We start from the raw sequence: 27,965 nt of genomic DNA on the forward strand, positions 1-27,965 counted from the left end.
TTCTGGGAATGAGAGGGTTAACGTATGAGGAATGTCTGACCACTCTTGGACTGTACTCCTTGGAGTTTAGAAGAATAAGGGGGGACCTCATAGAAACATTTTGAATATTGAAAGGCATGGACTGAGTGGATGTGCCAAAGTTGTTTCCATTGGGGGAGTCTAGTACGAGAGAACATGACTTAAAGATTGCAGGGCGCCAATTCAGAACAGAGATGCGAAAAAAATTTTTTAGCCGGAGGGTGGTGAATCTATGGAATTTGTTGCCACGGGCAGCAGTGGAGGCCAAGTCATTGGGTGTATTTAAGGCAGAGATTGATAGGTATCTGAGTAGCCAGGGCATCAAAGGTTATGGAGAGAAGGCGGGGGAGTGGGACTAAATGGAAGAATGGATCAGCTCATGATGAAATGGCGGAGCAGACTCGATGGGCCGATTGGCCGACTTCTGCCCGTTTGTCTTATGGTCTTATGAAAGGATGTCTGGGATGTAATTTTTATTTTTCATTGTATTCACCAAAGATGATGCATAAGTAAAGGACATCATGAAATCAAAGTTCCAAGCAATTAAAGAGCTTTGTGATCATTAATTATTAATCTACCTTTACCCTTGCTTTGATTCTACTCAAGCCATTGTTGTGCCCAAATAGACTCAGGAAAGCAGTGCATTTGGACATGTGCATAGAAGTTTGCAGGCAAATGACAAAATCATGATTTCTGAGCAGTCTCGTCTCTTTGCACATAGATGAAAATCACAGAAGATGATCTGTGGATCAGGACTTATGGCCGGCTTTATCAGAAGCTTTGCTCCTCGTCAGGAGACATTCCCATTGGTATTTATCGAACAGAATCACAAAAGCTCACAACATCAGAGGTATGGGCATTTGCTAATTAATGTGGTTTGTTGTTAATTGAAATTATCTGTTGACTCAAGTTGAAAATGTGCTAGAATATGCTGGTTTATATATGCAAAACACTGCATTTTATTTCCAGTAATATTTACAATTTGAATCTATTTTTGTCTGAAGCAGGAGCACTTCCTTTGATCTGTATTTGATAGGTGAATCATTCCAACAATTTTGTTTATCACTGAAATTAGATATTAGAAACATTCAGGCAGAAATTGCAAAGAAAATATATCATCAGTTCTGCTTAAATGTTACTCCAAACCTATGTATGTATAACAATTTATTATTTTTATAGCCATTTTGGCAGCAGAAAAGGGATTAGCTAACTGGCATTAACCTGACATTAAGCAAGGCTTGAGAATTTTTAGTCAGAAAAACGAGATGATGGTTAGGAATATAAAGCTAAAAGTGGAGAGTAGGTGTTGTAGTTGCTCACAGCTGTCTGCCCTCAGTGTCTCTAGATTTCTCCAATTATTTAGGGAGGGTTTACTTCTGTAGGAAGGCAAGGACCCGAGCAGCACCTCACAAAATGAAGCGCCTGATTGTTGGCCATGATAGCCTATAATAACCAAAGTGACTTTTCAGAAAAGCCATTGACTTTCCAGTATGGTGTGGCTTATTCCATGATACACAGGTGGTATCAGTCATGTAAATCAGTTATCTACTCTGCTTATACTAAGCAAGGCACAGAAATACATTGTGTCAGGGTCAATGGTAGTAGTCAACAGGAAAGGTCTGTCAGAGTTGCTGCAATATTTCGGTTCCCACTAGTGCAAGTTTCTCATTGATGGTATGTATTGTAACCAAGAGTTCACCTCCTAATTAGCCATCAGCCTGGAATAATATAAGCACAGAAAGTTCAGAAAATATTGTGTTTTTTATTTAAGTGGATTGCCTGCAGGTCTGATTCAAACTTGGATCCATATCAAGTAAATAGTCTTTGCATTTCCATTTTATCTTTTTCTGCCTAGGTATAATATGAAAAAACGGTGCAAGTCTATGTTGGTTTATTGCCATCTCTTAGCTGTGTTATGTACACACAATTCAGAAAGTGTACCCAGTTAAACACATGGACAGCTTTCAGATTTAGCTGCTGATTTTATTTGTGCACGATTTTTTAGAACTGGCTTTTTTCCCTTTATTTGTGTCCTGGCTGCCAATCTGAGTTTGAGGTTATTTAAGTTGACAACATAAAATCATAAACTGCAAATTACAGAACTTGTTCATATTAATGAAGAGCAGTAAAGGTAACAATTCAATCAGCATAAAATTGATTTGATGCACATTTATCAAGCATGCTGGTTCCAAGATTTGAAATTTGTGTTTGTTTGTACAGTAAAGGCTGATCATTCAATATTTATAACCTAGCTTAATGTACTATGTAGGCTGGATGGACCATTGAAGTAAAATAATCAATATCCTTGTTATTATTAAATAAAACAATGCACTTTGCAACTATATTTCTAGCATTGTCAGTCATATGTGCCATCACAACATAGTTAACAAAAACATTTTGGAAGAGGATGGACTTAAATCACCAAGGCAGTGTGAGAGTGAGAGATTTCATAAACAGCAGTAGCTGTTCCCTTTCCCAATTTCCTCTTCAGTTCTTTACTCTGCCTCCCTTCTTAGACCATAAGACTATAAAACATAGGAGCAGAATTAGGCCATTTGACCCATCGAGTCTGCTCTGCCATTCAATCATGGCTGATCCTATTTTTTCCCTCCTCAGCCCCACTCCCTGGCCTTCTCCCCTTCACCTTTGATGTAGTGGCCAATCAAGAACCTATCAATCTCTGCCTTAAATACACCCAACAACCTGGCCTCCACAGCTGCCTGTGGTAACAAATTTCATAAATTCACCACCATATGGCTAAAGAAATTTCTCTGCAACCCTGTTTTCAATGGACTCCACTATATCCTGAGGTTGTGCCCTCTTGTCCTAGATTCCCCCACCATGGGAAACATCCTTTCCACATCTACTCTGTCTAGGCCTTTCAAAAGGTTTCAAGGAGATCCCCCCTCATTCTTCTAAATTCCAGCGAGTAAAGGCCCAGAGCCATCAAATGTACCTTATATGATAACCCTTTCATATCCCAGAATCATCTTTGTGAACCTTCTCTGGACACCCTCCAAACCCACTCCAATGTCAGCACATCTTTTCTTAGATAAGGAGTCCAAAACTGTTCACAATACTCAAGGTGAGGGCTAATGAGTGCCTTATAAAGCCTCAGCGTCACATCACTACTGTTATATCCTAGATCTTTTGAAATGAATGCTAAAATTGCATTTGCTTTCCTCACCACTGGCTCAACCTGCAAGTTAACCATTAGGGTGTTCTGGACAAATACTCCCAAGTCCCTTTGCATCTCAGATTTTTGGATTTTTTTCCCCTATTTAGTAAACAGTCTGCACATTTATTTCTTCTGCCAAAGTGCATTACCATGCATTTTCCAATGTTCTATTTCATTTGCCACTTCCTTGCCCATTCTCTTAATCTGTTTAAGTTCTTTTGCAATCTTCCTGTTTCCTCAGAACTACATGCCCCTCCACCAATCTTTGTATCAGCTGCAAACTTGGCAACAAAGCTATCTATTCCATCATCTAAACCATTGATATACAGCATAAAAAGAAGCAATTCCAACACCGACCCCTGTGGAACACCACTAGTCACTGGCAGCCAACCAGAAAAGGATCCTTTTATTCCCACTGGCTGCCTTCTACCAATCAGCCAATGCTCCAACCATTTCAGTAACTTTCCTGTAATAGCATGGGCTCTTAACTTGGTAAGCAGCCTCATGTATGGCAACTTCTCAAGGGCCTTCTGGAATTCCAAGTATACAATATCCACTACATCCCCTTTATCTATCCTACTTGTAATCTCCTCAAAGACTTCTAACAATTCATCTGCCATCTTTTTGTCTATCATTATTATTTCTCTGGCCTAATTTTCTACTCGTCCGATATCCACTTTCATCTGTCTTTTATTTTTTTATATAAGTGAAAAAGCTTTTTCTATCCACCTTGATAATGTTTGCTAGCTTGCTTTCATATTTCATCTTTTCCCTCCTAATGATCCTATTATTTGCTGAATGTAGTTTTTAAAGGCTTCCCAATTCTCTATCTGCCCACTAAGTTTTGCTTTGTCATAAGCCCTCTCTTTTGCTTTTACGTTAGCTTTGACTTAACTTGTCAGCCACATTTGTACTATTTTGCCATTTGAGTATTTCTTCATTTTTAGAATACATCTATCCTGCACCTTCCTCATTTTTTTGTCCAGAAACTCATGCCATTGCTGCTCTGCTGTCATCCCTACTTGCATCTCCTTCCAATTTACTTTGGCTAACTCCTCTCTCATGCCACTGTAATTTCCTTTACTCCACTGAAGTACTGATATGTCAGACTTTACTTTCTCCCTATCAAATTTCAAGCTGAACTTAATGATATTGTTTTCATTGCCTCCTACGGGTTCATTTACCTTAAGCTCCCTAATTGCCTCCAGTTCATTACATAACGCCCAGTCCAGTATAGCTGATCCCCTAGTAGGCTCAATGACAAACTGCTGTAAAAAGCCATCTTGTAGTCACTCAACAAACTCACTATCTTGAGATCCATTACCAACCTGATTTTCCCAATCTGCCTGTATGTTAAAATCTCCCATGACTATCATATCATTGCCCTTTTGACACATCTGTTCTGTTTCCATTTTAATCTGTAATCCACATTCCAGCTACTGTTGGGAGGTCTGTATACAACTGCCATCAGGGTCCTTTTAACCCTTGCATTTTCTTAACTCAAACCACAAGGACTCAACATCTTCCGATCCTATAAAACATCTTATTAATAATTTGATGCCATTCTTTACCAGCAGAGCCATACCACTGCCTCTGCCTACCTTTCTATCCCTCCGATACAACGTGTATCCGTGGACATTCAGCTCCCAACTACAACCATCCTTCAGTGATGGCCACAACATCATACCCAACAACCTGGAAAAGTGCAACAAGATCATTCACCTTATTTCTTATAGTCCATGCATTGAGATATAACGATTTGAGTACTGTATTTCTGCATCCCTAATGCACTGATATTCACACTGCTGGTGGCAATTATGTCCTGTTATCTACCTACCCTTCCTGACAGTCTGATTGTACGCTTTCTTTGTATTTTTATCATCGATCCTATCCCAAGTACCTTCACTCCAGCTTACATCCACCTGCTAAATTAGTTTAAACCCTCCCCAACAGCTCTACAAACCTGTCTGTTAGAATATTGGTTCCCCTCCAGTTCAGGTTGAACAGGTCTCTTTTGTACAGGTCATACCTCCCCCAGAAGAAATCCCAGTGATCCAAGAACCTGAAGCCCTGTCCCCTGTACCAGCTTTTCAACCATGCATTTATCTGCCAAATCATCCTATTCCTATCCTCACTGGCACGTAGCACAGGTAGCATTCCAGAAATTACTACCCTGGTGATCTTGCATCTCAGCTTTCTACCAAGCTCTCTGTATTCTCTCTCAGGGCCTCAATGCTTCTACTTCCTATGTCATTGGTACTAATATGTACCAAGACATCAGCCTGCTCTCCCTCCCTTTCCAAAATGCTTATCCCTTATGTTCTCTTCACCTGCCTAGCACCTCCCCTGTGCCTCTCCTCCTCCTTCCCTTTCTCTCATGGTTGACTCTCCTTTCCTATCAGATTCCTTCATCAGCGCTTTACCTTTTCTAGATATCACCTCCCAGCTTCTAATTTCATCCCATTCACCTACCCATCTGGCTTCACCTATCACCTTCTAGCTTATTCTGCATCCCCTCCCCCACTTTTTATTGGGGCTTCTTTCCTTCCTCCTTCCCAGTCCTGATGAAGGGTGTTGGCCCAAAACATCAACCGTGTATTTATCTCCATTGACGCTGAGTTCCTCCAATATTTTGTGTGTGTTGCTCTGGATTTCTAGAATCAACCTGGTCTGCTCATTTCCTCAAGAATTTTGTGTGTGTATTCCTCAAGAAGAAAAAAAATTACTTCCGGATCTCATTTGGTCAAGTAGCATCTATGGAGGAATTGTTGATGTTTCAGCTCAAGAACCTGCATCAGGACTAGCTGAATGCTGCATCCAGTTTAATGTTAAACTCTGTGCAATGTGTGATGGATAGTCATTGTCTGGAGCTGGGGGTGGCACCTTTTTTGCTAAGTTCAGCTTTCTAACACAGCAGTTGACACTTCCAGGGATCAAAGAGTTGTTTTTGAGTAAGTTAAACTTCCAACCAATGTTCTTTGTTCAGTGTCTTGTTGTAAATGGGAGCCAGTCTTTAATATTTAATGTAAATTACAAGCAATAAGCAATCTGAAGTTTAAAAAAAAACAGCTTTGCAACAAGCTGCACTGTCTATAGAGCACAAGCTGTTTGTCCACTGCACAGGGCTGGCTGCTCGAGAGATGAAACTTAAGACTGTGGGGCTATATTAATTTGCCTGCATCAAACCAGCCAACTTTGGCTAACCTATGTAGTTTGAGGAAGCTTGCAGTCCAAATTGATACTATCACATATCAATAGCTGATCTATCAATAGTTGGGAGATTTGTGTACTCAGTGAGTCAGCTTTCACAGCATTAATTATGGGTGTCTGGCATCTCTGTCCCTAGAAGCTTATATTGACCATTTGTGTGAAATCACCAAATAGTGAAAAAAAAGAGAATAAATGTTAGGGAGCAACCAGGTTTGTTAGGAATGGTGATGGAATGACAAGAAGAATGACAGAAAGATAGGGTGATTAGAATCCATTCCTCTGCTTTCAATTTCTCTGACAGATGGCTTGTTTATCTGCAACTTGTTGATATGTATTTTTAGCTTATAGGAACTGTAAGTATGTTTTAGAAATCCTTTGTGTTTTAGAAATTGTTGGTAATATGGAAATCTTTTATAAGATAGAAATTCTCTGTGAGTTTTAAATGTGTTTTAAGAATTTTATCTAAATATAAACATATATCTCAAAAAAATAAATGAAATTAATTTAAACTACTTCATTAGCTGGAGGTAGCTCAGTAGATAGGGCCACCCTCGCACCTCCCCCACTCAAATAGCGGATGTTGGGAGCTATAATCTTGCTGTAGAAGGTAAACAAGGAAGTGGTCTAGTCTTTGAATAGATAATAGCTGCTGTATAACCTTTCTTTCATGATGGCACTCATATCTATTTATATTGGATAGGGCTTAAGAACTTTGAGTTCTGAAATTCATGGACATCATATCAAATAACATCACAAGTGATAAAGTGCATCTTTTGCAATTGAAAACATCAGTGGTTCTGTTGGGTAACTGCAACAATACTCTTGCTGGCAATTGTCTAATTCATCCAAAATTGGCTTTACAGTAATTTAGCCTTCTTTTATATACATAGGGTCAAATATTTGCTTTCCTTGCATGGAAGCAAAACATGCACAGATTGGTTAAAAAATACAGATGTATTAAGTTACAAAATATTAGTCTAATGATATCATAATATAAATGTCATCCAATTATAAATATCTTATAATTATCAGTAGGTATTAATGTGTTATGAAGGTTTTGGCAACAGAGAGATAACACCTTTTTGGAAATGCCAGCAAATTGTTATTTTTCATGAATGCTTTACTGAGTCCAATTGAATGTATCAGACTGCATTAAAATCATAACAATCCAAAGAGATAAATTTTTAAGGAAATGTTGATATTATCCAACATAGTCGTCCACAAGCAATTGTTCTATTATTCGCTCAGGAAAGAAAAAGTGTACTTGTTTTTTCTTATTGTTCTCAAGTGAAGTGATTTCTTAATTTCAAGAAAGGAAGTAAAATTCATTTACAAAATGAGAACATAATCATGGATTATCCAGGATTTTAAAAAATTTAAAAAGTGCAATTTTTGGATCATTTTTGGTAACAGAAGATTTCAATTTTTTAAAATTCTTCAGACAAGATGTTTTCAAAATTCAAATTAATTTCTTCCTGCTGAATTGTAAATTAGAAATCTGCTAGCCTCTCTAGAACTTACTTCAAAATCTCTGATACCTTTTTGGTTTTGGAATTAAAATGATATAAAATAAAATCTGGAAAAATTGTTACTTTTGAAACAGTGAGGGCAGGGAAACTTGACTTAGTAAAAATGAATCATTATAAAGTGGTTTAAAATGCTATCAGTGAGGAGCAACCATTTATGGTTGGAGACCATGCATGATGTTTTCCTAGAATCAGTTGCACTGAAAGTGACCTCACTATTTGCATGAAGTCCACTTCTACCTGTACCGTCATGAATTTCAGGTTCAACTTCTTCCACAGAATGTCACATTTTTTTCTGTAATAACAGGAAAATTATGCATGTGAATACAGCATTCATCAGGGAGGTCTAGGTAAGATGTGTTGCCTATATAGTTGAGCAGTCTCACTTGATTGCAAAATCTTTCCTTGCAAAGTCCTTTGTTTTTGTGGTATTTAAAGTGTCACTCTGCCAGCATCAGGGGGACCTGACTTAAATACCTTCAGAACTGACTGCAGATCACATAAATATTTTTTAAAAATCCACAGAGGGTGCTTAAACTAACAGTGTACATGTCCTTCAGCATTCAGCTGCTGTCACCAAAGAAAACACTTCATTAGGTATTGTTTTGGGTATGGTAGATGACTCAAATTGATTGGAGACTTCGGTGCAGGAAACAAATAAAATACCCATTAGTGAAGAGTCTTCTTCCACAGAGCTTTCAAAGACTTCACACTTTACCTTGATTTCCCTATTGAATGAAATTCTGAATGCATGAATGAATGAGTGACTTGATACTTGAGTTTTCCAAGGCTGTAATCACTGAGAAATGTGACATTCTGTGGAAAGAACTTTAGTCTTGTTCTCATGACTGCATAGCTCTCTCCCAGGAGAGCACAGTCACATTGTAATTTTTATTTTTAATTTATTACTTATTAATTAAAATGTGTTGGTCCTTAATAGTTGCTCGGACTGGTTGAGCCAAAGGGCCTTTTTCCATGCTGCATCTCTTCATGACTCCCTGATATTAAACTTGCTCACTGTATGGTCTTCCCCATCAACCACAGCAAGTCTCTCCCATGTCTCCCTATTTTGGCTCACCATTGTATCCGCCAAGTCCCCCCAGACACAAAGAAATATGTGACTTCAATGGCATCTCAAGAACAGGGATTTGCCAGCTTTGTCATTTTCCAGTGAGTTCAGTCAACCATTGGCATGCCCTCGAGGGTTCTTAATAACATGCCCATGCTAAGAAGGTTTTCTTTCCCTCAGTGATTCTGGATCACAGGAAGCAGGACGGCACAGTAATGCTGCATTTTATGTTGCTCTCACATATCTCCAGCAATCCCGGTTCATTCCTGACCTCAAATGTTGTCTGAGTGGAGTAGGCACATACTCAGTTTGACTGTATTGGTTACTTCTGTGTGCTCTGCTTTCTTCTCACATCCCAAAGACACTCTGATTACTAGCTTAATTCGCAACTATAAATTGTCCCTGGTGTGTGACAGAGTGGTAAATCTGGTGGGAGTGAATGGGAATATAAAGATAATGGGTTATAGAGAAAATTAGTGGGGGAATGTAAATGATGATCATGCTCTATTAGCTGCCATAAACTCGATGGGCTGGATGGCTGCTTCCAACCTTGCTTGTAAAGATAAGAATATACAATAATTTCCTGCTGATGAATGCTATGTTCTCTGAAACTATAGCAAATTCATCTTGAGGGTCTTGGGAGTTGGCACTGAGCCTCAGGTTGGATCTTGAGGGAGAAGAGGTAACCTCTATATCCACAGTATGTAGATCAATGCATTCCTTGACTATAACATTTGACACCAGATATAAGAGCCTCCAAAGGACAAGGAACCTAGTAGAAGATGTGGTTCCTTTTATGATGGGATTTTGTTGCTGTATTGCTGGATGGAGACTTTGCACAACACACCAAGCAGATATGAAAGCATAAGAGACTGCAGATGCTGTAAATCTGGAACAACGCTCAAAGGAGCTAGAGGAACTCCACAGGTCAAGCAGCACCTATGGAAGAAAATGAGTAGTTGACATTTTGGATTGAACTCTTCGTTGGTCTCGATGAAGAGTCTCAACCCAAAATATCAACTGTTCCTTGCCCTCCACAGGTTCTGCCTTATGTACTGTGTTCCTCCAGCTCCTGTGTGTTGAAGCAGGAATGAAGACTTCATTACCTCCACATCTGCTTAGCAATGAGGAAGATGAGCATAGAGCTCTAGAGTCTGAGATCCATAAGTGTTGAGGCTGGAGAAAAGCAGGAGGAAGAAACTGGCTGCCAGCAAATGTCCTTGTTTAGATTTGCCACCCGCCTGAGTAGATTAGTTTGCATTGACTGCGTAGGGTATGATGAAGTCATGGCCTGAGACACATTTTTCACAAAGAGCCAAAATCATGGCTACAGTGTAAACTAGGTGACTTTCTCCACACTTGTCAAAACAGTAGTGCAGTTAATAGCTTGGAGAACCAGATGATACATCATTTCCTCTCTCATCTGTTGTACAGGGTCATCTGTGATGAAAATAGCACTTCAATGAATGATTTTCTGATCCTATAACTTGAAATGCCTAATAGAAACCTGATTTCCTTAAGAAACTGTGACCTTTGTCAGGTACCGTTGCTCGAATTTGCTCCATTCTGCAGATCCAAATATTTGATTGTAATCTTGAACCTTTGCAATGCTGTACAGTCAATGACGTCAAGTCAGCATGGTAGCCATAGCCACTGAGAATTAAGCACATAATGATGTGTCGGTCAGATTAGCATGTGGTAAGCAAGGAAATTATTAACAAAGTAACATTTCTAGCCTATATACAGTAAGTCCACAATTATTCCACACTGAAAAATCCCTCATCATACTCCAGGTGATTTTCATTTTAAACCTCTGTACCATTTCGAGATACACATCAGAGCACAATTGATATCATTGCTTGAAGCCTGAAATTCCACTCATCTTGTAACAGTCCAGTTTAATCAACAAGCAATCTATCTATTTCTCTGCCTTTCTTTGGTGGCTATGACAACATTAGGGGATAAGAATGATGACATGGTCTCAACTTCTCAGTGGAGTTCATTCCAATCATTGCAAAAATAGCATGGCAATCATCTAATTATTGCGCCTCGCAGAAAAGCTTTTGCTTTTAAGGGTCTGGATTCATAGGCTATTTCGGCACCATCAAAATTTTGCTGGAGCACAATCCCATAGCATGTATAATAGAAAATGTTCTAATTGAAGCTAATTCTAGTTGTTCTAATTAATTCTAATTTATTCCAGTAGCTGCCACATGAGTGTTTTTTGTATATAATGAAGCATATTATTTTCCTGAAATGGGAAGGAATTTGAGTGGCATCAATTCCTTTGTAATAAAAACAAAATAACATCAAGTTATTTATTAAAGAAGAATTATAGTACAGGCAGTCCCCGGGTTATGTATGAGTTCCGTTCCTGAGTCTGTCTTTAAATTGGATTTGTACAGAAATTGGAACAAGTACATCCGGTATTATTTGGTGTCAGTTAGTCAAACGTTTGTCTTAGTATATAGTATATATTTTACCTTTCTATGCATATAAAACACTTAAGAAACGTATGTATTTCAATAATTAAACCACTGCATTGCTTAGTAATAATTGTAGCTTTCATCGAGGCAGTGCCTTTCACATGCTCCATTATTCTCACTTTATCTGTTATCCTTTAAAATTGTTCTGATCGTTGACCAACTGTAGCCTAATGCTTTTCCAATGACCAATGGCGTTTCACCTCTTTCCAAAGGCTTTATTATTTCCACTTTATTTTCAATCGTGAACGGTTCCCGTCAATGGAACAGAAACACTGCGGGCGGCAGCTCCCAAGCTTTGCCGACTCCTGAGGTCTGCTGGGTCCTAAGGACCACCGCATTGAGACAGGCTAAATAGGACAAGTGGGGGCTGTGCTGGGTTCGGGTATCTGATCCTCCACAATATTCCGCGTGGGAATTTAAACTGGAGGTGGCAGTGTTCTTTTTATGAGGTCAAGTTGCGAGCTCGACATCAACCCAGCATGGATGGTACGGAGTCACTGGATCGATATCAGCCCGGCACGGGAACGGTCTATCATTGGATCGAACTTGGGAAACTCCGTTCTCCAGCCCGGCGCTGATCTCACTGCGCCACCAGCTGACCGGAACGGGGGGGGGTGGGGCGGGCGGGGTCAGAGTGAATCTTACTAAGAAAATTTTAAGCCAAATACAAAGTTAAACACTCAACACAGTGCCAACGGCAACGACTTAAAATGGCAGACGGTGTTCTCCTTCCTCGGTTCGTAAGTACGAGTTGTCCGTAAGTCGGACATTCGTAACTCGGGGACTACCTGTACTTGTCTGTAATGTTAGACAGCCCAGTTCCTTCCCAGTTTGACCAAACATTTATGTGAGCTTTAGTGCCCTAGCACCACATTACAAAGTCCCCTTCCTTTACCGCACAGCCCATGAACCACAAAAGGTTCTTGTCCTACATGCTGCAGACTGCCACCACCACAAATTGAAGAAGCTTTTTGGGACAGCTGTCTGTGGAGCTTGCATGAATGTGCCTAAGTAAGATGTTGCGATGGGAAATGAGCTGGTATCATCATTGTGTAGGGGCATTCAACAAGTGTCCTGGGTAAGCAACACAGAAGTGATCTACCTCCGGTCAGACTGCTCCATGATTGCATCAACCTCTACAACCAAAGAAGAACTAGCTGACAAATCCTAGATTACAGTTGAATAGTCCCAGCTACTTTGGTTCTTCATGGAGTTAGTTGACTACAATCTAAGCCAAGGTGTGTGAGTTGGAGGATGCCACATATCTGCACCTGTAGAAGAGAGATAAGTTCTCACCTGCCATAACTCTTTTGCTGTTGGGGAGTGGTCCTCTCAGGTGCAACATCATTTTGTTCCTGCAGCATCCCTTTGCTCTTGTAAAAACAATGCTGCACCTGTGTGCCCACTAAGACCAGTGGTCTGCTGACAAATGGTGTCGCACTGCTGACTGAGTGCTCTTCCTAGGGGTAGTGCCTCTCTGTCCTGGGCCCAACATATTGAAGCAGTCACAAAGAAGCCTCTGCAGAGTCTATACCTGAGAAGTTTGAGGAGACTTTGTATGGCACCAAATCTTGCAGATTCCAATGAAGAGCACTCTGAATGGTTGCATCACTGCCTGGTAGGGAGGTTCCAATGCACAGCACCACAAGAAGCCGCACACTCAGCCAGCTCCTCCACAGATATAAATGTCCCTACCACTGAGAACAGTTTTCAAGAGGCAGCACCTCATGAACGTGGCAAACAACATTAAGCACCCTCAACATTCAGGAATTGTTCTCTTCTCATTTCTGCCATCAGGAAGGAGGCACAGAAGCTTTAGTGCCCCAAAACAACAAATTTCGGGTCACCTGATAATAAAACCTGTTTCTAATCTGAACCATCATTACTGTGATTCAACGGCAGGATGGAAGTGAAGATGTCTGCTATTGTTCAAATCAAATTGTTCATGTGTGGCAGATTCTGTGCTCCCTCTTCTTGAGAAATGGTTTGTAGCTATGAGATACTTTTGCCAACAAGGTGGATGGTGATGTCCTCAAGTCTGAAAAAGGTTTGCACACATGCTGGTACTATTATGCAGGTGAGTTCTTCCTACTGGTTTGGCATAAATGAAGAAAAAAAAATCAGCAGGCTTTTGATTGTTTTAGCTATCTCTAGAGACTCGATTTCTGCGTGGTGGATGGGAATGAAATTGAATTTCATTATATACCGGTCTGGTGGCTGATATCTCACTACTGAATGAACGTTCATCCCAGGAGTGGCATTGTGCTGCTTAGTGAGGGCAACAAGTTGCTTCCTGCTGATCTGCCATATTCCTCCAGAGGTTCAAGCACTTCACTCTCAAAAACATCAAGTATCCAGCTGGATCAGGGAAGACTGTAGTGAAGAGGAATCCCTTGGATGAATGGGGATTCAATGGTTCTATGGTTCCATTTAATATCAGAGAATGTATACAATATACAACCTGAAATTCTTACTCTCCGCAGACATCCTCAAAACAGAAGGAAACCCCAAAGAAGGAAAGACAGAAAAAAACAGAGTCCCAAAGCTCCTTGCCCCCTCCACCCACAAGTAGTAGTAAGCAGCATCAACCCTCCCCCCCGCATTGTAGCAAAAAGCATCAACATTCTTACCACCCACCGTACAAAGCAACAGCAAAGTCTCAAAGAGAGGCCATGGTCTACAGTCTATCAGAAATTACTGTTCATCTCAACAGTTCAACATCCTTCAGGCTCTCCCTCTCTCATGAACAAGGGAGAGAGATATCACTCTTTCCACAATGAGAGGGGAGACAAAAAGTCACTATTGCAATGTTACCATCTGTAGCACTGCCTTTATTTTGAGTTTCCCCTGACTCAAGAATTGGCGGCAAGCTCTCACTCATTGAAGAATTTTGTAAACATATTGATATGCTTTACATTTTGAGCTAGTAAGTACGGCTGGATAAGTGTCACAGTGTAAGAGACCAGTCTTTGTGCTTGTCCACAGCTTACTTTGTCATGTCTTAAAAGAAGATAAAACTTGTTCTGACATTGCCCCATTGAATGGGAATAATTACAGACCAAAACAATCTGCTAGGGGAACTCAGCAGGCCAAGCAACACCTCTGGGAGAAAAGGGATTTTCAACAGTTAAGGTCAAAACCTTGCCATCTGCAGGTCCTTGTGTCTCTTCCTTACCACTTTCAGTCTCTTCCATTGATAGCTCTGCCATGTCTGCTGGGCCTACTGGCACTAAGGGTGTCTCTCCTTTCTTTGTATACTGGGGCCCTTAGCTCCCAGTAGAGCATAGGCCAGTGACGATCTCCAGTCTCTATCGTCCTCTGTTCTGTGCCAGTTTCTCGGGGGAAGGACCAGGAGTGTCTCCATCGTTTAATTTCTGCCTCAATGTTTCTCTTTCATGTGTTCTTTGGACTTCCTCTTTCCTTGGGGATTCCATTTTAACCTGCTTGGTGATGTTGTAGTTGGCTTTCTCAAGGTGTGACCAGTCCACCTCCATTTCCAAGAAACAGACACAAGATGCTGGAGGAACTCAGCAGGATAGTCAGCATCTATGGAAAAGAGTGGAAAGATGTCTTCATAACGTTATTGTATATTCTGAATCACCACCTAGAACCTAACCCTTTAATTGCTTTGTTCGGTTTCTGGGGTGAGACAGATTTACGTCTGAGTTCGACTAAGTGTCGAATATTATCTTTTGCCTCTCTCCTGGCTAGATGTTTAATCCTCCTTAGATGGAGAGATGATGCCCCGCCCACGCATGCTCAATGGCTTAACGATATTATGGCCTGCTTTTACCTTGAAAAAATTCATTATTCAGTTCTTAATTCGGATTTAAAGTTCCATAAGGTCTGGGGACCTTTTATTGAGTACTTTCATAACCTTCCTCTTAACTAAGGTTTTTTTTCAGTCCCTTGCTTTCAGCTCCTTTTTTTGGGTAGTAGGCATTAATATCTTCTGTTGCTAAGTGTATTTACAGTTTTGGGGATTTGATTGTCCTGATTTATATTCTCTATATTGTGTTGTGGTTGGTCTGGAGTTTTTTTTTTGTTGCGGGGCTTGGGGAGGATACTAATTTTACGTCTTCAATTTGGGTGCTTTCTCAATTATCTTTCTTTGTATCATATTATTATTGTATGTTTATTTTTGCACTGTATCAATGTTCTTCATTTTGATCTGGGGGTTTTTATCTGTAGCTATGTAGAAAATGTATAAAAAAACTAATAAAAAAAAAAGGAGTGAACAGTCGACATTTTAATTCCACATCCCATTCCCATTCTGATATGTCTATCCATGGCCTCCTCTACTGTCAAGATGAAGCCACACTCAGGTTGGAGGAACAACACCTTATATACCGGCTGGGTAGCCTCCAGCCTGATGGCATGAACATTGTCTTCTCTAACTTCTGTTAATGGCCCTCCTCCCCTTCTTACCCCATCCCTGACATATTTAGTTTTGTTTTTGTTTTTTTTAACCCCTCCCTTTTTTTTACTTTCTCTCTCTGCCCATCACTCTGCCTGTTCTCCATCTCCCTCTGGTGTTCCCCTCCCCCTTTCTTTCTAGGCCTCCCATCCCATGATCCTTTCCCTTCTCTTGCTCTGTATCCCTTTTGCCAATCACCTTTCTGGCTCTTAGCTTCACCCCACCCCCTCGGGTCTTCTCCTATCATTTCGCATTTTCCCCTCCTCCTCCTACTTTCAGATCTCTTACTATCTTTCCTTTCAGTTAGTCCTGACGAAGGGTCTCAGCCCGACACGTCAACAGCGCTTCTCCTTTTAGATGCTGCCTGGCCTGCTGCGTTCCACCAGCATTTTGTGTGTGTTGCTTGAATTTACAGCATCTGCAGATTTCCTTGTGTTTGCCTTCTGTGTGTGTTGCTTGGATTTCCAGCATCTGAGGATTTTCTCTAGCTTGTCATTGGACTATCTCCATTTCCGTTTGCGTATTGGTATTTCTATGGGTTCTTGGTTGGTGTTTTCCCACAGTGTCTGGTTGGCTATTTTGTCAGTCCATCTGATGCTTAGGATCCCTCTCAGGCTGGTTAATGAAAGCCGGCAGTTTTTGTCATGTCTTCTCTGTTGTCTCGCAGGTTTCAGAGCCACACAGTGCACTGTTTTAACATTTGAGATTCTGATTTTTGTTTTCCTTGATATGACTTTGGTTGTCCACACTTTTTTCAAAATGTTGAAGACTACTGTGCTTTTTGATCCTGGTTTTGACAGCTTCATCCATTCCAACATATATACTCACAATGCATCCAAGGCAGACAAATCACAATGGGTCTATTGCTGCTGCAGTTTATCTTCATTTCTTTAGTTTCATCTACATTTGGTCTTGACCCAGCATGGTGGAGTTAGCAGTCAAGAGTGTAGATTCCTCTTGCATCTGTTGGTTAGAGCTAGACAGTTGGGTGATGTCATCTGCAAACTCTGTGTCATCAAGTTATGGCCACATAGTCCATTGGATTCCATTTCATTTTTACTTGTTGTCCATTGCCATCTGGAACATGAAAGGAACCATCAAATATCCCTGCTTCACCTTAGCTTTGACGTTGAAGCTTTCTGACAGCTGTCCCGCATGCATGTCTTCGCATGACAGGTTGTTATTTAAGTTCCTGATGATATTGATGTATTTCTGTGGTACTCCATAATGTTTTATGTTTCCATAGGGTGTTCTTGCTTAAGCTATTGATGGCTTTCTCGTAGTCAATGAAGTTGGATGACAGAATTGTGGCAAAGTTTGTGGACAATATGAAGATAGGTGGAAGGGCAGGTAATTTTGAAGAAGTAGAGAGTCTACAAGAGGACAAACAGATTAGGAAAGTGGGCAAAGAAGTAGCAAATGGAATAGAGTCTTGGGAATGCATGGTCATGCACTTTGGTAGAAGAAATAAAAGGGTAGACTATTTTCTAAATGGAGAGAAATTTAAAAATTTGAAGTGTAAGCCGACTTGTGAGTCTTTGAGCAGGATTCCCTGATGGTTAATTTGCAGTTTGAGTCGGAGCTGAGGAAGGCAAATGCGATGTTAGCATTCATTACAAGAGGACTAGAATATAAATGCAAGGATGTAATGTCAAGGCTTTATTAAGCACTGGTGGGGGCTCACTTTCAGTACAGTGAGCAGTTTTGGGCCCCTTTTCTAAGAAAGGATGTGCTAACATTGGAGAGGATTCAAAGAAGGTTCATGAGAATGCTTCTGGGATTTAAAGGCTTGTCTAAGAGAGTATTTGATGGCTCTGGACCTGTACTCAAGTCAAGTCAAGTCACTTTTTATTGTCATTTCGAACATAACTGCTGGTACAGTACACAGTTTAAAACGAGAAAACATTTTTCATCACCATGGTGCTACATGAAACAATACAAAAACTACACTGAACTATGTAAAACAACACAAAAAAAAAGCTACACTAGACTACAGACCTACCCAGGACTGCATAAAGTGCACAGAACAGTGCAGGCATTACAATAAATAATAAACAAGACAATAAGCACAGTAGAGGGAAGTAAATTGGTGTCAGTCCAGACTCTGGGTATTGAGGAGTCTGATGGCTTGGGGGAAGAAACTGTTACATAGTCTGGTCGTGAGAGCCCAAATGCTTCGGTGCCTTTTCCCAGACGGCAGGAGGGAGAAGAGTTTGTATGAGGGGTGCGTGGGGTCCTTCATAATGCTGTTTGCTTTGCGGATGCAGCATGTGATGTAAATGTCTGTAATGGCGGGAAGAGAGACCCCGATGATCTTCTCAGCTGACCTCACTATCCGCTGCAGGGTCTTGCGATCCAAGATGGTGCAATTTCCGAACCAGGCAGTGATGCAGCTGCTCAGGATGCTCTGAATACAACCTCTGTAGAATGTGATGAGGATGGGGGGTGGGAGATGGACCTTCCTCAGCCTTCGCAGAAAGTAGATACACTTCTGGGCTTTCTTTGCTATGGAGCTGGTGTTGAGGGACCAGGTGAGGTTCTCCGCCAGGTGAACACTAAGAAAATTGGTGCTCTTAAAGATCTCTACAGAGGAGCCGTCGATGTTCAGTGGAGAGTGGTTGCTCCATGCCCTTCAGAAGTCAATAACTATCTCTTTTGTTTTGTTCACATTCAGAGACAGGTTGTTGGCACTCACTGGAATTCAGAAGAATGAGAGTTGACCTCAATTAAACCTCATTGAAACCTATCAAATGTTGAAAGGCCTCGACAGAGTAGATGTGGAGAAAATGTTTCCTGTGGTGGGGAGGGAGTCTAAGACCAGAGGACACTGTGGTGAACTAGATATACCTGTCTGACTGCTCCTGTGGCTCCTCCCAAGACCCTGCTGACTACCCCTGTGGCTCCTCCCACAGACCCCTGTATAAAGGCGACTGTGGCCTGCTGCTCTCCCTCATTTTCCCCAGGATGTAGTGTTGTCCTTCAGTCAATAAAAGCCGATAATCTCACTTCCTAAGTCTCGGCGTGAGTTATTGATGGTGCATCAATTTTATTGACTGAAAGTTACAACATGGAAACCGCTTTACGCCCAGAACGCCTAGACTTGGACCCCCGAGACCCGGGAGCAGCTCTTGCCTTTGAACACTGGCTGGTGTGCTTCCAATCGTACTTAGAGGAGGTTCGTGCCACCGATTCGGCTGTTCGGCACAAACTTCTCTTCTCGAGGGTCGCCCCAAAAGTTTATTCGTTCATCAGGGACATATCCACCTACGAGGAGGCGCTTGCCGCCCTCCAAAGACAGTACCTGCGGCCAGTAAATCCAGTTTATGCACGGCACCGCTTGGCCACGCGAAAACAGCGGCCTACGGAGTCGACTGCTGAATTCCTCAGCGAACTACAGATACTCGCGCGAGACTGTGGCTGCAAAGCGCTCTCAGCGGAACAGCATAAGGAACTCTTGGTCCGAGACGCTTTTGTGACTGGGGTTCGGTCAGTGTGTATCCGCCAGCGGCTGCTGGAAAAAGCTGATCTTACCTTACGCTCTGCGATAGAGACGGCCAGTTCGATAGAGGCTGCGCAACTGTACGCCGAAGAAGTCCAACCGAGCCATTCCCCGGTTCCGAGCGAATTCGCCAACGCCGCAGCCAGTCGCGGTATCTCAAACCCCACGAATTCGCCAGGTATGAGACTCTGTTACTTTTGTGGGCTTCGGAAACATGCACGAGAACTCTGTCCGGCGCGCGAAGCGACTTGTTCTCGCTGTGGGAAGAAGGGCCATTTCGCCAAGGTCTGTAAATCTAAACCGCGCCCGGGGTCTAGCAGCGCCGCGTCTGAGACCTGGGGGCCGCCATTTTGCATGACCGGATGTGGACAACCATCTTTGCCGGCGTCACCTGGCCCCGCCCCTACCTACCCGTGTGCGACCTGGGAGCCGCCCTCTTGCATGCCCGGATGTGAGCGGCCATCTTTGCCGGCGTCACCAGGCCCCGCCCCCGCCTCGCCATCTTGCATGCCCGGATGTGAGCGGCCATCTTTGACGGCGTCACCAGGCCCCGCCCCCGACTCGCCCCGTTCAACGCTGGCTTCCGTGACCCTCGACCAAAGCGCCCCACACCAGCTCGCAAGGTCGATGATGGACATCCTGGTGGAGGGGCACAGGACTCGCTGCCTGTTTGACACGGGCAGCACTGAGAGTTTTATTGACCCGGCCACAGTGAAACGCTGCGGACTCGTGACACGGCCGGTCCGTCAGAAGATCACCTTGGCTTCAGGGTCGCATTCCACAGACATCCGGGTGGGTTGTGTAGCGACATTGGTGGTGCAGGGCACAGAATATCGGAACTTTGCGTTCCTGGTCATGCCTCGACTGTGCGCACCTGTGCTATTGGGGCTGGACTTCCAGAGCCATCTCAAAAGTGTGACTATGGCATATGACGGGCCCCACCCACCACTCACTGTCAGGAATCCTCAGTTTGGTGGGACTTCGCCATATACTCCGTTACCACACGCACATACACCCCGAACCCCACATCCCGCCCAGCACCATGCTGCTGACACTATTTGCAACCTCTCCACCCTCAAGATCCCTCCCCCATCGCTGTTCACCAACCTGACCCCCGACTGTAAACCTGTGGCAACTAAAAGTAGGAGGTACAGTGCGGGAGACAGGGCCTTTATTCATTCAGAGGTGCAGCGGCTGCTCAGGGAGGGGATCATTGAGCCAAGCACAAGCCCATGGCGGTCCCAGGTGGTCGTTGTTCGGACTGGGCAGAAAAATAGGATGGTTGTGGACTACAGCCAGACCATCAATAGATTCACGCAGCTTGACGCGTACCCCCTACCCCGCATCGCGGATATGGTCAACCAGATAGCTCAGTACAAGGTGTACTCGACAATTGATCTGAAATCCGCTTATCACCAGCTCCCCATCCGCCCAGAGGACCGCCCCTACACCGCCTTCGAGGCGGGTGGCAGGCTCTATCACTTTCTGCGCGTCCCATTTGGTGTCACAAATGGGGTCTCAGTCTTCCAGAGGGAGATGGACCGGATGGTGGACCAGTACAAACTGACGGCCACATTTCCCTATCTAGATAACATCACCATCTGTGGTCGCGACTGGTCGGACCATGACGCCAACCTCCAGCGTTTTTTCCAGGTGGCCGATGCTTTGAACCTCACTTATAACAAGGACAAGTGTGTGTTCAGAACCACACGGCTCGCTATCCTTGGGTATGTCGTGGAGAACGGGGTCATTGGCCCTGACCCCGACCGTATGCGCCCCCTGTTAGAACTCCCTCTTCCCACTACTCTCAAGGCCCTCCGGCGGTGCCTGGGTTTTTTTTCCTATTACGCCCAATGGGTTCCCCATTACGCAGACAAGGCCCGCCCCCTGGTCAAGTCTACCACCTTTCCCCTCTCTGCCGAGGCCCGAGCGGCCTTCAGCTGCATTAAAGGGGACATTGCCAAAGCAACGATGCATGCGGTAGACGAGACCATTCCCTTCCAAGTAGAGAGTGACGCCTCTGACGTCGCGCTGGCTGCTACCCTCAATCAAGAAGGCAGGCCAGTGGCGTTTTTTTCTCGTACCCTTCAAGGCTCTGAACTTCGGCACTCCACGGTGGAGAAAGAAGCCCAAGCCATAGTGGAAGCTATTCGGCACTGGAGGCACTATCTCGCCGGCAGAAGGTTCACCTTGCTGACCGACCAGCGCTCGGTTGCGTTCATGTTCAGCAGCCAACAGCGGGGCAAAATCAAAAATGATAAAATTTTGCGATGGAGAATAGAACTCTCCACCTATACTTACGATATCCTGTACCGGCCTGGCAGGCTCAATGAACCGTCTGATGCCCTATCCCGGGGACCGTGTGCTAGTGCCCAGCTCGACCAGCTGTATGCCCTTCATGCCCAACTTTGCCACCCGGGGGTCACCCGGTTTTATCACTTCATTAAAGCCCGGAACCTGCCGTACTCCCTGGAGGACATCAGGACGATGACCAGGGACTGCCAGATCTGCGCTGAGTGCAAACCGCACTTCTACCGTCCTGACACTGCGCAGCTTGTCAAGGCCACCCGCCCTTTTGAGCGACTGAGTATTGACTTTAAGGGCCCCCTTCCCTCCACCGACCGCAATGTCTACTTTCTCAGTATTATTGACGAGTACTCGCGATTCCCCTTTGCCGTTCCCTGCCCCGACACTACTACCACGTCGGTCATCAAAGTCCTGCGCCAGCTCTTCACACTGTTCGGATATCCCTGCTATGTCCACAGTGATAGAGGGTCCTCCTTTATGAGTGACGAGTTGCGCCGGTTCCTGCTTGCTAGGGGCATAGCTACTAGTCGCACCACGAGTTATAATCCCCGGGGGAATGGCCAGGTGGAGAGGGAGAATGCCACAGTGTGGAAGGCCATACTTTTAGCCCTTAAGTCACAAGGGTTGCCGGTCTCCCGATGGCAGGAGGTCCTCCCTGAGGCACTCCACTCTATCCGCTCCCTGTTGTGTACGTCCACTAATGCCACCCCTCACGAACGCTTATTCTCTTTTCCCAGGAAGTCTGTCACTGGGACCACCCTGCCAGTTTGGCTGACGTCCCCGGGGCCAGTGCTGCTGCGTAAACATGCGAGGAGTAATAAGTACTCACCACTGGTCGAGAAGGTTCACCTCCTGCATGCTAATCCCCAGTATGCCTACGTGGTCTTGCCTGATGGGCGGGAGGACACGGTCTCTGTCCGCGACCTGGCGCCCGCCGGAGCAGCAGACCACTACCCCCGAGCACTCCACGGTAACTATGCACCCTGTACCCGAGGTGACTCCGCACGCCCCGTGCCCCACACAGACTCCGTATGCGTCTGTTCCAGGGCCCTCGCTCACACGCGAGGGGTCCCTGACACCTCCTGTTGGGACAGAATTAACCCACTCTCCGCCTTCGGAGCACACACCACCTCCGGCACCTGTGCCGTCATCACCTCCGGCTCCTGTGCAATTGCAGCCGGAGCTACGTAGATCGCAGCGAACGATTCGACCACCTGATCGACTTAACCTGTAAATATGCTTGGGAATTTTTTTAAACAAAGGGGGGGTGAATGTGGTGAACTAGATATACCTGTCTGACTGCTCCTGTGGCTCCTCCCAAGACCCTGCTGACTACCCCTGTGGCTCCTCCCACAGACCCCTGTATAAAGGCGACTGTGGCCTGCTGCTCTCCCTCATTTTCCCCAGGATGTAGTGTTGTCCTTCAGTCAATAAAAGCCGATAATCTCACTTCCTAAGTCTCGGCGTGAGTTATTGATGGTGCATCAGACACAGCTTTAGAATAGTGGGGCATCCTTTCAGAATGGAGATCAGAAGGGATTTCTTTAGCCAGAGAGTGTAGGATCTGTGGAATTCTTTGCCACATGTGGATGTGGAGGCCAAATGATTGGGTATATTTAAAGCTGAGGTTGTTTGGTCAGGGCATGAATGGATATGGGGAGAATGCAAAAGATTGGGGCTGAAAGGGGAAATGATGAAATGGCAGAGCAGACCAGATGGGCCAAATGGCCTAATTCTGCTCCTATATCTTATGGTCTAATGAAATTAACATAGAGAGAAGTATTCTGTTTGATTGACTGTTCTATAATTATTATTATTATAATTATAATTATTAAGATAGCTATCTGGTCTGTGCAGGTGGGATCTTTCCTAAAGCCTGCTTGCTGGTTCCTTAATGTTGTGTCAAAAGCTTTTTGAAGGCGTTGTAGAATAATTCTATCGATCATCTTTCTTTGGAAGCTTGATTATGTGACTTCCCTTACACACTTGTAGCATCTCTTCTTTGTTCTAGATGTTGCAGAACAAAGTGTATAGGATATTTGCCAAAGTTTAGAGTCTGCCTTCAATGCCTGTGTGGTACACAGTCCGTGCCAGCTGCTTTTCCTGACTTTTGCCTTTTAGTTGCCTCTATGATATCCTTCTTTGATGGCTTGGGATAGTTGACACCCAAGTCTGATGATGCTTCTGGAATTAAAGGAGATTCCACAGTAGGTGGTCTGTTCAGAAGTTCATTGAAATACTGTGTCCAACATTGTAGCTGTTCGCTTATTTAGTTATATCATTTCCAACTTTACACTTCACTTGCTTTATTCCTGCTTGAGGTCTCCTGCTTGTCAGCTATTCCTCTATCCATGCCAGTATCTTCCCTGTAACACCATAGGATTTCATCTTGTTAAGCAACCTCATGTGAGGCACCTTATCAAATGCCTTCCGAAAATCTAAGTAAATGACATCCACTGCCTCTCCTTTGTCCACTTTGCTTGTTACTTCCTTAAAGAATTCTAACAGATTTCCCTTTACAGAAATCATTAGTCTCCAAGTATCCTGAAACCTCATCCTTAATGATGGACTCCAACACTTTCCCAAACACTGAGGTCAGGCTAACTGGCCTATAATTTCCTTTCTTTTGCCTTCCTCCCTTCTTAAAGAGTGGAGTGACATTTGCAATATTCCAGTCCTCCAGGACCATGCCAGGATCAAGTGATTCTTCTTGATGTTTCTCCTTATTTCCATGTGCACTCTGTCAAATTCCTCTCGTGCCTCTGCTTTCTCGTTCCTAGTGCTGCTTCTATTGCATGTTTCTTTGAATTCTCCTCTTGTTGATTGTTTCCATCAATCCTGTTGTAATCCACTCCTTATTTTCTCCTTTCATATTTCTCATAAAATGGTTCTTCTAAAACCTTTTTGGAAGAAGCAAATTAACTGATTTTGACTATAAATTCCACTGTTTTGCAGTGTCTTGAAAGTAACATGCAAAGGACTCTTGTGAATAAACGGACTATGAATTGTGCAAAGTTCAAAGTAATAAACTTTAGAAAAGTAAAGAAAACTAAGTCACTAGTGCTAAAGATATTTATTTGGTATTGGTATTGGTTTATTATTGTCACGTGTACCAAGATATAGTAAAAAGCTTGTTCAAACAGATCAATCCATTCAATAATGCATTGAGGTAGAACAAGGTAAAATGAGAACAATACAGAATAAAGTGTAAAAGCTACAGAGAAAATGCTTCAGGCAAACAATAAAGTGCAAGATCATAATGAATTGAATTGACTTTATTTCATACATCCTTCACATACGTGAGGAGTAAAAATCTTTACATTACGTCTCTGTCTGAATGTGCAATGTGTAACTTATAGTAATTTGTAATGCATAGTATGTACAGTAATAAATACAACAGGAGAGTCAGTATAGCATAGAAATACAATTGCATCAGCTTGAATTAAGCAGTCTGATGGCCTGATGGAAGAAGCTATCCCACAGCCTGCTGGTCCTGTCTTTTATGCTGTGGTACCATTTTCTGGATGCTAGCAGCTGGAACAGTATGTGATTGGGGTGACTCAGGTCCCCAATGACCTTTGGGGCTCTTTTTACACACCTGTCACTATAAATGCCCCGAATGATGGGAAATTCATATCCACAGATGCGCTAAACTGTCTGCAGCACTCTCTGCAGAGTCCTGCAATGGTGGGAAGTACAGTTCCTGTCCCAAGCAGTGATCCAGCCAGTCAGGATGCTCTCAATTGTGCCCCTGTAGAAAGCCCTCAGGATTTGGGGACTCATGCCAAACTTCTTCAACTGTCTGAGGTGAAAGATGTGCTGTTGTGCTTTTTTCACCACACAGCCGGTATATACAGACCAAGTGAGGTAGATTTTGAGGTCAAGAATTCTTCGTATCATACTAGAAAACCATTAATAGTCTTATTATTTGGGGGTAGAACCTATACTTGATTCTGATGGTATATGCTTTCAGGTTTTTGTATCTTCTGCTGATGGAAGAAGGGAGTAGAGCAACTGTCCTGGGTGGGTGGGGCCTTTCATTATGCTGGCTACTTTACTGAGGCAGCAAGAAGAATTGACAAAGTCCATGGAGGGGACACTTGCTTCTGTGATGTGCTAAGCTGTGTCTACAACTCACTGTTGTTCCTTCTGGTCACATATAGATCCGTTGATATACCAAGCCATTATGCATACAGAAAGGATGCTTTCTATGGTGCACCAATAAAAATTGTTAAGGGTTGACAGGACCTTGACAAATTTCTTTAGCCTCCTGAGGAAGTAGAGTTATTGGTGAGTTTCTTGGCCATGACATCAACTTGGTTGGACAACAGTAAGCTATAGGTAATGTTCACTCCTAGAAACTTGAGGCTCTCAACGCTGTTGAAGACAGGAGCATGTACACCACCTATTTTCCTAAAGTCTATGACCCGCTCTTTAGTTTTGTTGGCTTTGAGGGAATGGTAATGGTCACCTCAATGTCAGTTCTCAAAAACTATATTGCCATGCATTAGAACTGTAAGGATAAAACTATTTTACTACTCTTGTCTATAATGATCTGAGCAAGGTCACCATTTCTGGTGTGAAGACTGCTACTAATTTTAGTATTTGGGAATTTGGGAATTTTCTTTGTTGGGTGCAGGTTTTATCAGAAGTCTGATGGTCTTTCAATTGAGAATGTTAGCTATTCTCTCACAAATTCTAATATTAGCCAGCAAATCCTTCCAAACAACTGCTGATTTGGAATCATCCCTAATAGATGCTTCAAGATTTCTACAGTCATCAATAACAATTAATTTTTTTGTTTCTTGGTTTGATTTGGCAGAGTTCTGTCAGTAAGTGTTAAGGAATTTTGATGCCTGACTTGTTTTTTTGGCAATATGGGCACTTCAGAACAGTGAACATCTGCAAGGAAGTATGCTGAGCAGGCAAATCATTAAGCTTGATTTGATGCCAGTGATGCCACTTTGGAGCTCTATGCTCTACTTAATACACTTGCTTAACCTTGCATAGCTGAATATGCATTCAACATCGGAAAGGAGCTACTGCCAAAACAATTTTACACAATTATCCACTATTACATGTTGGTTGCTTGCTGCTGGCTGTGGTAAGGTTCTACATCTGGTGTTCCCTGCAGCTCATTTAGGTTATGACATACCACAGAGAATTATTCTAAAGATCTTGTTGACTGAGGCTTTGCTAAAGTCAATTCTTCCATGACATGGGTTCATTATACCTGGAGTCGAGTGCAACTGGGGAATAAATAAGTAGGGGGCTTGCAGAACCTAAGTAGCTAGTGGGAAATGGAGGAGGGTGGGGAGAATGGTGCTCTTAGTATCAGACCATGTCTTCACTGGATGTTGACAAAGCAGTTCACATATCTGCAACACAGTAAGAAACAATGCTGCAACATCTTCTCTCCAATAAAATATTGTCACTCAAATCTACTGCACATTGTAGCTAGACTGCCTAGAGATGTGTGTTACCAGTAGCTGTGAAAGTGACTACATAAATCAGGCGTTCCCAACCTTTTTTATGCTGTAAAGCAAGGGGTTAGAGGACCCCAGATTGAGCACCCATGACATAAATTAACTTCAATTTTCGTGCCCATTTCCAGTTTTCTGTTAACTGCCTTACAAGAAAGATCACAGAAGTTCTCTATTAAGAGTGAACAGTGTTATAGCTCAATAGGTAAAGAGAGAATGTTGCTCTAATTGCAACCTTCCTTCTAGTGCATTGTGTTAGTGAATGCATAGATGTTGCTTTAAAAGTGCTGCAAGTCACCTGGGCCCTGTATCAGAGTGCAAATAGATTCTATTCCCCTCAACACCCCACAGTGGTGTCACCATAGGCAGCAAGTCACACAGATTAGCATCTGCTATGGAACACTTCCTCCATTACAACAGCTGCATTTCGGCCACCACAGCCAGCAGAAAGATGGCCACTGATTGACAATGTAGCCAGTCTCTCAAATGTGCCGCCTCCATCTGTGTGAGCATTCAAGCTATGACCAGAGAACTGACATCAACAAATCAAGCAGGCTATCAAATATTGAAAGGTATTTCTGTTGCTTTAGAGGAATTCTTGCCAAGAATGCAGAGTTGCACTGTTGGGAAGACGGTATAATTTTGTCATAAACATGTGGCAAACATCTGAAGAGGAGCAATAATGAGAATAGGAAAGAAAGAAAGAAAATATACTTACACCATACCCCTCTGCCTAAGCTGTCAGCAAAGATCTCATCCTAGCTCAGTAACT

General features: G+C 43.2%; 1 protein-coding gene across 1 annotated transcript in view; it reads left to right on the forward strand.

Moving 5' to 3' along the window:
* The window catches only part of LOC140737212 (potassium channel subfamily T member 2), an 879,580-nt gene that overhangs the window by 606,435 nt on the left and 245,180 nt on the right, over window positions 1-27,965 (forward strand). The window contains exon 27 of the mRNA XM_073063510.1: window positions 740-868. Coding sequence (XP_072919611.1) covers window positions 740-868 — 129 coding nt within the window. The remainder of the gene's footprint in view (window positions 1-739; window positions 869-27,965) is intronic.

The sequence above is a fragment of the Hemitrygon akajei genome, chromosome 12, assembly GCF_048418815.1.
Source record: "Hemitrygon akajei chromosome 12, sHemAka1.3, whole genome shotgun sequence".
NCBI classification, from domain to species: domain Eukaryota; kingdom Metazoa; phylum Chordata; class Chondrichthyes; order Myliobatiformes; family Dasyatidae; genus Hemitrygon; species Hemitrygon akajei.